Genomic DNA, 10,889 nt, shown 5'->3' with positions numbered 1-10,889 from the left:
ATGTTTGATTTGTAATTGTTTCACTAGAACTCTGTGGTGCATGTGCTGTGTGCACACAGCAGCCTCCGTTTGAGCTACTGTAAGTGACACTGTGTTGTTGCTGTTTCTGCTGAGGTGTGTGCACATCGAGAGAGAAAAGCGCTGCAATAATATGCTTATAACAGTGCATGGCATATTATTGTGATGTTGCTGTCGGACTACCGGTAGCTTGTTAGCTCCTCTGAGGGAGGGACTTTGGAAACTTTGGGGGCAGGGCAAGAGAGCAGCAGGGAGGGAGGGGGAGGGAGGGATCTGAGAGTTTTGGACGGCACCTTTTAATGTCTAACAAATTACCAGAGAGGCCTTGGCAAAGAGTGGGCCCTGACCTGTTCATTAGATTTCAAAGTTGTTTTTAATGAAAAAATAAAAACATTTGTATTTCTTTTTCTTGTTTTCTACATTATGAAATGTTTGAGCAGCAGAGAAGTTTATCTGCCTAAATTTTAATTTCCTCAAATGTCATCGTGTGCTTCTGTGCACTCACCTCTCTACATTGAACGAGCACAACACTTATTTATATAGGGAACTTGATTCTTTCTGGTTTCTCGACATGTGGTGATATGTTGTGGCAAGAAAAGGAGAAACACACGTTGAGCTGACGTTATCTTCTCAGAAAGGAAGGTTTTTTCTTGACATAAGTATCAAAACAAAACTTTGACCAATCGCCTTCAATTTCAGTCCACAGAGCATGGCCTTATCAAAAGCTAGGAAAATCTAAACATGTTAACATTAAATTCAGCAAGACAAAACCTCTCAATAAGCTTGCTTTATGAATAATATTTAAATTAACTACATACTTCAGCACACATTCACAATTTTTAGTTTGTCTTGTAAACAAAACACATTAGATATAATTGTAATCCTTTTTAACATAAATATTTCTTTATATAAACAGTTATATTATTCTTTCAATCTGCTGTTTTATCATTTGCACAAAGAATTGCATTTATTCATTAAACAAATATATTTATCTGTACCGTACTTTAACAACAAACTCACAAAAAGGTTAATGCTCCTTTAACAGTGCTTTCACCCACTTAGGCTTTCATCATTAGCGTCTGTAGCTTAATTCACAAATTTACAACAGAAATATTTCTGGACATGGCATTAAACCATAAAAAAATGTATCTGCTATTAACACTAAACAGAATTTCATGCTTAAGAAAATCTTAACTGTGTAAGTGAAAAAAGTTAAAAAGAAAGTTCAGCTGTTTCTCAGTTCCTTATTATTTGTGCTTTCACTCACTCACTACTCCACGTTTTCCAGTACTGCTAGCATGAGGGTTGAAGGTTAGCATTCAGACTTGACTAAAAACTACATAATACACACTTCTATTGATAGACTGTCTCATTCAAACACATGTACAAACAAACTAAATAGGTTTTTATACAAGTGAAGTCTGTTTGTATGACACTTTCTGTACATTTTACTAACAAAAGAGAATAAGACAGACATTGCACTGACGTTATCTTCTCAAAAAGGAAGGTTAATGCTGCGTTCACACCGCGCCTAATGCCCCTAGTTGGACACTTGTGCTCACTGAATGAGAAGCTTGCCACCGAGGGTCAAAGACGCGGAATCCCTCGACGCTCCTTGAAGCGCGTCCACCATATATTGTGTATGTAAACCTTACCATTTGACATGTTTGGTGTGAACGTGTCATTATGTGAGCAACAGACTGCTGCACAATTTCCTTTGAGGCAGTGCCTCTGGATTGGCAGACCGGGGTGGTGGTTCCTCTCTTTAAGAAGGGGGATCGGAGGGTGTGCTCCAATTACAGAGGGATCACACTCCTCAGCCTCCCCGGCAAGGTCTACTCCAGGGTGCTGGAGAGGAGGATCCGGCCGCTAGTCCAATCTCGGATTCAGGAGGAACAATGCGATTTTCGTCCCCGTCACGGCACACTAAACCAGCTCTATACCCGTCATCGGGTGCTCGAGGGTTCGTGGGAGTTCGCCCAACCAGTCCACATGTGCTTTGTGGATCTGAAGAAGGCGTTCAAAACCTCAGGATCTCATCTCTGCTGTTTGCAGATAATGTTGTTCTGTTGACTTCATCAAATCAGGACCTTCAGCGTGCACTGGGGCGGTTTGCAGCCGAGTGTGAAGCGGGATGAGGATCAGCACCTGAGGCGATGGTTCTTCACCGGAAAAAGGTGGCTTCCCCTCTCTGGGTTGGTGGAGAGTCCTTACCTCAAGTGAAGGAGTTCAAGTATCTCGGGGTCTTGTTCACAAGTGAGGGTCGGATGAAGCGTGAGATCGATAGACGGATCAATGCGGCGTCAGCAGTGATACGGTCGCTGTATCGGACTGTTGTGGTGAAGAGGGAGCTGAGTCGGGTGGCAAAGCTCTCAATTTATCAATCGATCTACGTTCCTACCCTCACCTATGGTCATGAGATTTGGGTAATGACCGAAAGGACAAGATCGTGGATACAGGCGGCCGAAATGAGTTTCCTTCGCAGGGTGGCTGGGCGCACCCTTTGAGATAGGGTGAGAAGCTCAGTCACTCGGGAGGAGCTTGGAGTAGAGTCGGTGCTCCTTCACATCGAAAGGAGCCAGCTGAGGTGGCTCGGGCATCTGTTTCGGATGCCTCCTGGTCGCCTCCCTCGGGAGGTGTTTCAGGCATGTCTTATTGGGAAGAGACCTCGTGGAAGGCCCAGGACACGCTGGAGGGACTATGTCTCTGAGCTGGCCTGGTGTCACCTCGGGGTCCCCCCAGAACAGCTGGAGGAGGTGTGCATGGATCGGGAGGTCTGGGCGTCTCTGCTGAGACTGCTGCCTCCGCAACCCAACCCAGGATAAAGCGGAAGAAAATGGATGGATGGATGGATTTCTTTCAACTAGCATTTCAACCGCTCGTTTTTCAGCAGAAGGCAGAGAAGCAGCTCAGAGAGCAGGATTATTGAGGATCTCTCAGAGATGCAGGAAGGATTCTCAGTAATTTTTCGGGGGTGTTTTTGAAAAGGAATTAACATTGTAACAAGGTTAAAAGCTCAAAAAAGTCGATTTGCATGATATAGGACCTTTAAAGAGAACACAGTATATGTCTCAATGCATCAGCTGACAGTGCAACAAATACAGGCACACAAGAACTAGAAGACAGTTTAAAAAGCCTGTGTCCTATCTTGTGTCTTCTTTACACTGGTTAAGATGTTATGTCACTGTATATTCTCTTAAACTGTTTTCAGCTAGGACCAGTATTTCAGTATTTATTTACACGCACCATCCCACAATAATGGCTTTTCATGTTTTAAAAATAACAGCATGTTCGTGCGTCCTGGGAGATTCCCAAAAGCGCAGCGGCAGCAGCCATTAAAGATGAACCCTGTTTCCAGTCTGTCTATCCTAATCTCCATTAGTATACTCCAAACCCTGCAGCAATACTTAGAGGAGACAAATTGTCTTTGTCGCTTTGCGTGAAGAGATAACAAAGCTTGAATTTGTCTTAAAAATTCAACAGTGCTTTGATATCAGGGTGACTGCTGCCATCATGATGAGTATCTTTAATATTTCTCTTACAATGGCATGCACCCATTATCATTGTCTTGATAAAAAAGCTTGAAGTTGAGGTGCGAGTGATGAATGTGTAAAAATAAAAACAAATGGCTAAAAACAAAGTGCAGTTTGTATGTTGTATTTTTCTGGAAGCCAGGAATGTATAAAAAAAAAGGCAAGACTCAAAATCGGTGGAAATACCTCCACTTTACTAAAAACCTACTACACATGGAGAGTTGTCACATGGGATTTCTTTTGGCTGCATGCAATCTCTGAGTAAAACTCTGCTTTAAAATGCTTGGCTCTGGTAAAAAAAAGCTTCTCCTCAGTGATTAAGCATCTTTGTTGTCTTTACAGTTGGAACAAATGATACATTGCTTCCAATGGAGAGCAAATTTGGTTCTGGATGCAGAAAACCAGTGACAGCAAATTAGGGAATAGCCCTGGCTGCTGGAGGCAGCTGAGGATCCAGCATTGCTCTCTGGGGAGTCTTTAGGCATTAAGGAACAATGGGATGTGGGTTTATCTCACCACAGATCAATGGCATGTGTGACAGTACAGCGTATTTGTCAAACCAGCGCCAATATCAAGTTCTACAGAGGAACGTTATGTTCACAGCCTTTATTTGTGAAAGGCTTTCGGCTGTTGTTACTCAACCAGTGCTGGATTTCTCTCTACTTTGTCAGAAAATTGTTGGGGCATAGCAAAAAGTAAGGGTGAGCAAATCCAGCCTTAGCTCTACCTGTATCTATCTGTTAACCATATGAATTATCTGTATCTATCTGTACTCTGAGTGGGTGGGTCCCAACCCGGAAGTGGGCGGGATATAACTAGGAAGTGGGTTGAGCTGTCTTGAAGTGGGCAGGGCTTTAACCGGTACGTTGTTTTAAGCATGTAATTGATATGGGTTGATCAGAAATTGTTATATTTATTGCTGATTAGAAATCTATTTACAGGACAGCATCAGCATTGAGCTTCAGATCAATGGTTTTGATCACGATACCAAAAAACTATTTACAGAACCAAATTTTTGTAACAATGAATACAACAAATGCTGTTGCATGTGTTGTATCCTTTCAAATAAAAGGCCTTAAAAAGTCTTAAATTGTCATAAATTCAGGTTAGATATGACTTAAATGTTCTTTAGTCACGTCACCACAAGAATTTGTGGTGAGCACGGACTAAAAGCTCTTCTCATGCAGACAAACTGGCTGCGTTGTGCGAATATGTTTCACTGACTGAGGATTTCCACTGGATATGTCTCCGCTGCGCCACAGCACCGATCCGGTTTTGCCATCCGGTAATCCCCACCAGCTGCGTTTCGAGTGCGCCATGGTGCACTCCGGTTGAACGACTTTGACATCACGAGACAGAGGAGTTCTTATATTTATATAAGCGCGCGAGAACACAGTTAAAGGTAAGTGTTATAAATGCAACAACAAACAGGTCAGTATTCCTAACGAAGGAGTACAAGAAGGTTGCACTCTGGATTTGTCATAGCCACATTTTTTAGCAGAGAAGTGATAAAACTGCACCAGTAAAATATGAAGCGCATCTGCATGAAGCGCATCTGTTGTTTGTGTTGGAAACACAGAAACACGGAGAAAATGATGCCAACAACAACAACTCGGAACAGCCTCAGTGAGGCGCATCCACAAAGCCAATCCTTCCTTCCATTGTGGAAAATACGAACAATTTTCTGACCTTACCTTTGCTGAAGGTCTGGTAGCTCAGGTGTTGGTCTCCCATCTTTTAAAAGCTGTCATCTCTAACGCTGTCATCATGCATGTAGTGTTATCCCGCCCACTCGCTAGAGAACGTAGCGGCACTAATGCACTCTGAAGGTACGTATAGCATTTAGCATAGCACGGTTACGTTCAAAGGCAGCGTAGAGAGCTGCCTTTTCACGTAAATGGTTGTCATCTTGGGGATCTGACTACGCATGCGCAAACACATAAAAACACACTATGGGAACAGAGGCAGAGCAGCAACGTGCTTTTGGGAGGGGATGTGGCCTCATCCCGCCTTACAGGGGAGTGAGACTATGCAGCGTCTCTGGAAATAGCGACGTTTAGTCATTTTGGCTATGAAAAGCACAAAATGCAGACACTTTGAAACTTATAGGTTCTGTATATGGGGTGCCAAGTGTAAAAATTTAGTATAAAAGTTGTAGCTAACACATTTTCATTATTTATCTCACTTTTCTCATATTTAGCACATTTTCCTACATTTAACACATTTAACCACATATATAGAGGTTAAAAAAAAGCATTAAATCAAAATATTGAAATCTAAATGGTATATGTTATATCTAAATGTTACATGTTATATCTAAATTTTAAATATAAATCTAAATTTTAAATATAAATCTAAATGTTACATGTTATATCTAAATGTTAAATCTAAGTCTAAATGTTAAAACTTATATATAAATGTTAAATCTAAATATCATATCTAAATGTTATATATCGAATCTAAATGTTATATATCGAATCTAAATGTTATATATCGAATCTAAATGTTATATATCGAATCTAAATGTTGAATCTAAATGTTGAATCTAAATGTTGAATCTAAATGTTGAATCTAAATGTTGAATCTAAATGTTGAATCTAAATGTTGAATCTAAATGTTGAATCTAAATGTTGAATCTAAATGTTGAATCTAAATGTTGAATCTAAATGTTAAATCTAAATGTTAAATGTTAAATCGAAATCTAAATGTTGAACTTAAATGTTTCGCACATATACTAATTGACCCAGCCCCTTGTAACCTCAACCAATACACAAGCAGAGACACACACAGCCGATCCCACCCACCTCTTCACCTTTCACCGATGCTTGCCTGGGTGATATGTATGGCTGGTTCTCTCCGTGCGGCGGACAACAAGCATGCGGTCATGGCAGGTGGACGAGCTGCCCTTCACAGTACACTCCAGCAACACAACAGTGCAACACAATTATTATAATGCATTTAGATTTAACATTTCACATTTAGATTTAACATTTCACATTTAGATTTAACATTTAGATATATGATTAAGCATTTAGATATGATATATAACATTTAGGTTTTAAATTTAAACATTTAGATTTTAACATATATTATTAAGATTTAGATTTAACATTTATATATGAAATTTAACATTTAGACATAGATTTAACATTTAGATATAACATAACATTTAGATTTAGATTTAAAATTTATATTTATATTTAAAATTTTGATATAACATATACCATTTAGATTTAGATTTAAATATTTAGATTTAATGTTTCTTTTTTTTACCTCTATATATATATAGTTAAATGTTTTAAATGTAGGAAAAAATGTGCTAAATATGAAAAATGTGTTAGCTACAACTTTTTACAAAATTTTTACACTTGGCGCCCCATATCTGTAGGCTATCGAAAATTGAAAAATAAATAATGTATAATTATATTATAATGAAAACAAATAATCAAAATATCAATTCAACTTTGGGTAGACATAGCCTACTTTGCCTACCCTGATTGCACGTCACTGACAACCTCCGCATGAGATGTTGAGTTGTCAGCAAAAACCCTTACACGGCCACCTTGTGTGTCTTATGCTGAAAGCAAAAGTTGACCCAGTTGAAAGGTTTCTACTTGATTAACAATGACAGGAGGCACTTTGCCACGAAAGAAACAAAGAGGTGGGGTGGAATCTCGGGTCCTTTCTGTGTGGAGTTTGCATGTAGACCCCGTGCTGTGTGAGTTTCCCCCGGGTACTCTCGCTTACTCCCACAATCCAAAAAAATGACAGTTAAGTTTATTGGAGTCTCTAAATTGCCTGTAGGAGTGAATGTGGTTGTTTGTCTGTCTGTGTGGTGCCCTGCAATGGACCGGCACCCTGTCCAGGGTGAACCCCTGCCTAGTGCCCAGTGTGAGCCGGAAACATTATTAAACTGTTAATTAATTCTTAATAATGCCTTAACTAATGTTAATTAAGGGGCTGTTATGGTCATTTTTATATTCATCATCATATCCTCAAATGTATGTTCATGTGTACAAATTGTCATGTTTTAATAATGATGACTCCATTACTCTTTACACTTTTGAACAGCTGAATCATGATTAAACAGTACAGATCGTATTATTCTCAGTGCAGCACAGTCTCTGCCAAGCCAGAATCTCTGCTCACATGCAGACATACACTGACGCACACACTTATCAAGACAGATAAAGACTGGAGCAGAACCTTCTCATAACATCTTCATCATCCTCCAACAAATCCACTATGGGCATCTGACTCCCTCCCTTTTGTCTCTCACTGTTGGGACCTTTTCTTATCTGTATAAAAAGCTTAAGCTGAAACTGTTAGAGGGCGCGGCACTTCCTTCGGACGTCCGCCTGGACGGACGCTAATTTTGTTCCATCTTGTACCTTTTTTCTTAGTTTAGAATAAACTATTTTTTATATAAAATCATCAATGCTTCTCCTGGACTCCATCATTCAACCAGAGCAATGAATCATGTCTTCAAATGAGGTCAACCGTAAATTCAGCCGTAACAGGGCCCTTGTTGTAAAGTGTTACCCATTGGAGTAAATTAGATAAACACTATTCTGTTCATCATTATCATCTGAAAAACTGTTGCACCTACAAAAATATATTGTAACATATTTGCAGTTGTGTTATAGTTGTAGTTTTATTGTTCATTAAAGATGGTTCTGATTATTTTGTGTTTTTTTTAATGCACCATTGGACAAAGCTGGAATCTGAGTGGCTGTGAGAGAAGAAAGGGGCGGGTCAGGTGTGGAGGGGTGAGGAGACGGCACGTGTGTGAGAGGGAAGTTGGAAGTGAATGAATGAGGGAGCAGCCTAATCTGTTTATGCCTGTTTATTGTGTTGACGTGGTTACGGCCTACAGTAACCGCAGTTCTGTTCAGCAAAAAAGCAACTTTGCAGTCAAGAAGGTCATTTTTCTTCCCAACATCCTGAGGGATGCTATAGTATGTTTTTCAGACAACATACAGTAAAAAAGAGACTCCATCTTGTTAATTTTGAAAAATGCAAATGTTTTGCATTATTAAATTAACTTGTTTTTTTTTTTTACTGCAGCTGAGAAACAGTACTACTACAGCAAAGGCTGCTGATTCGTGCAGAGAGAGTCATGTGACCATGTGTTCTCTAAGGATAGAGTTCTAAAACCTGAGATGATAGCACTGAGTTCTGAGATGATGTGTGTCATACGCATCATACTTTGGTAGACTTTCTGAGCAGAAGCAGCAACAGTAAGGGAAAGAATTTCAAAGCTTCACCTGATAAATAAACTTCTTTAGAGTTTTAACTTAACACGATCAACATGGCAAAGACAACAAACAAAAAAGCCAATACCACTCAGACAAAGGTGGATAACGTCCATTTCTTTAATTACCTGATAGAGGAATTAGACAATCTGAGCAAACATTTAATTATGAAACAATCTGAAATACTTCAGAAATCGGAGGCTAACGAATGTGCGTTAAAGGAGAAGATCAAAGAGCAAGAAATCCAACTGTGTCGACATAAAGAGAAGATGCAGGAAATGCATCAAAACTATGAAGAAAAATTGCAGACTGCAGACAAAATGATAGAGGAGCTAAAAGCACAACTGAGGGTCGAAACATCAAAAAACAACGTCTGTGTTTCACAAGATCCCAATCACCTGTGGACACCAGTTTACCCAGACCCCAATACTGGTATAATCTACCACTACCATTCCACACCAGATGAACAGTTCTCCACAGAACAGGTAGACAACAATTTTCCCCAACAACAGTGGATGATACCATTATACCCACATACTAGTAGTGGTATAGTTGACTACTCCCAGCCCCCTCAGCGGTTAATACCAGCATACCGAGACCCTACGGATTTGGTCCACTTTGGTAAGCCGTTAGAAGCAGTTTACCCAGAACCTAATACTGGTATGGTCTACCACTACCAGCCCATACCTGATGGGATGTTTTACCCAGTAAATCCAGACTTCCATTATCCTGCGTATGAATGCCCACAACCCTTTTTAGAGAACATAGAGTCCGACCATCAATTCAACACTGAACACCAGTATATCAAAAATAACGCTTCCCAAGACCTAATGTCCTCAGAAGGTGTAGAGAGTGATGCCCAGTTACCTCACAACCTCTCATCAGACTTAATGGAGGAAACAGACCAACAACTCTTATTAGAACTTGGTCAGAGCAAACACCAGGACCAAGGACTCTCTGAAAACCTGGGACAAATTATGGACCAGGACCAAGGGCTCTTCAAAGAACTGGGTCAGAGTACAGACCAGGACCAAGGACTGGGCAAGGAACTGGGTCAGAGCAAACACCAGGACCAAGGACTCTATGAAAAACTGGGTCAAATTATGGACCAAGGGCTCTTCAAAGAACTGGGTCAGAGTACAGACCAGGACCAAGGACTGGGCGAGAAACTGCATCAGGGTACAGACCAGGACCAAGGACTCTCCAAAGAACTGGGCAGGAGTACAGACAAGGACCAAGGACTAGGCGAGGATCTCAAAGACAGTAAAATAAGTAAGTTCAAAGAGGACAAGAAGCAGCTGGATAATCTCTCATCAGAATCAAAAGGGAATGACGTCCAGGAAGAAACTCTCCCTGAAGAACTCAATCAGACCAAAGTGCAAACTTACAATGTAGAAGCGCTAAAGAAATCAATGCGCAAAAAGAAAAAGCGGAATAAGAAAAATCCCCAGCTTTTGGTTCATTTTGGAAGTTTTTATAGATAAGTTTCCTATAATGAGGCCATGGACTTTGGGGCACCCTAGTGACTCATGGGCCCAATGCAATGGTAGAGTTCGCCCATTGCCAGAAACGCCTCTGAATGTTGGGCTCAATCATGGAGGAAAATGCTATATTGAGGACTGTACCTGCAGAGTTTACTGAGACAGCTGTTCATCATAGGAATGGGATCCACACAAGGTTCCTGCTGCTTAACAGAAGGTTTTCCTTGCCGCCATGATGAATTCATGTTGGGTGTGGGATACATATGTATGTGTATATACATATATATGCATATGTGTGTATCCATAAAATGAAGAGTCCGTCCTTAAGACTGCTCTACTGTAAAGTGTCTTGAGATACCATTGGTTATGATTTGGCGCTATACAAATAAAGATTGATTGATTGATTGATTGATGATATGAGGATAATACAAAACAATACAAATTAAAGCTGCAAGCAGAGATGAAAGGGCCCCCGCAACCACACGCATGTTGGGAAGTGGCGCACGTTGAAGTGTGTTGCATGTCGGGGTGTGACATACATTTTAAAGTGTTAACACCTAGTGATAAGAGACTCATAGTATGTGTACTGAGGTTGTTTGACT

At 40.3% G+C, this 10,889-nt stretch overlaps 1 protein-coding gene across 1 annotated transcript; it reads left to right on the top strand.

Annotated features, from left to right (window-relative positions):
* The first annotated feature begins 8,700 nt into the window (after positions 1-8,700).
* Positions 8,701-10,418, top strand: LOC114470188 (uncharacterized). Its single transcript, XM_028458202.1, has 2 exons — positions 8,701-9,675; positions 9,745-10,418. The coding sequence occupies exons 1-2, from the start codon at positions 8,863-8,865 to the stop codon at positions 10,288-10,290; spliced, it is 1,359 nt and encodes a 452-aa protein (XP_028314003.1). The 5' UTR covers positions 8,701-8,862; the 3' UTR covers positions 10,291-10,418.
* Positions 10,419-10,889: the final 471 nt, after the last annotated feature.

This window comes from Gouania willdenowi, chromosome 9 (genome assembly GCF_900634775.1).
Source record: "Gouania willdenowi chromosome 9, fGouWil2.1, whole genome shotgun sequence".
NCBI lineage: Eukaryota > Metazoa > Chordata > Actinopteri > Blenniiformes > Gobiesocidae > Gouania > Gouania willdenowi.
The sequence above is the reverse complement of the archived record's forward strand: the minus strand, read 5'-3'. Positions and strand labels throughout refer to the sequence as shown.

Excerpts from the sequence above, each read along its gene's own strand:
- LOC114470188 (XM_028458202.1), top strand. The coding sequence starts at position 8,863 with ATGGCAAAGACAACAAACAAAAAAGCCAATACCACTCAGACAAAGGTG. Across the intron at positions 9,676-9,744 it reads AGAGTGATGCCCAGTTACCT|CACCAGGACCAAGGACTCTC; the intron begins CACAACCTCTCA and ends GGTCAGAGCAAA.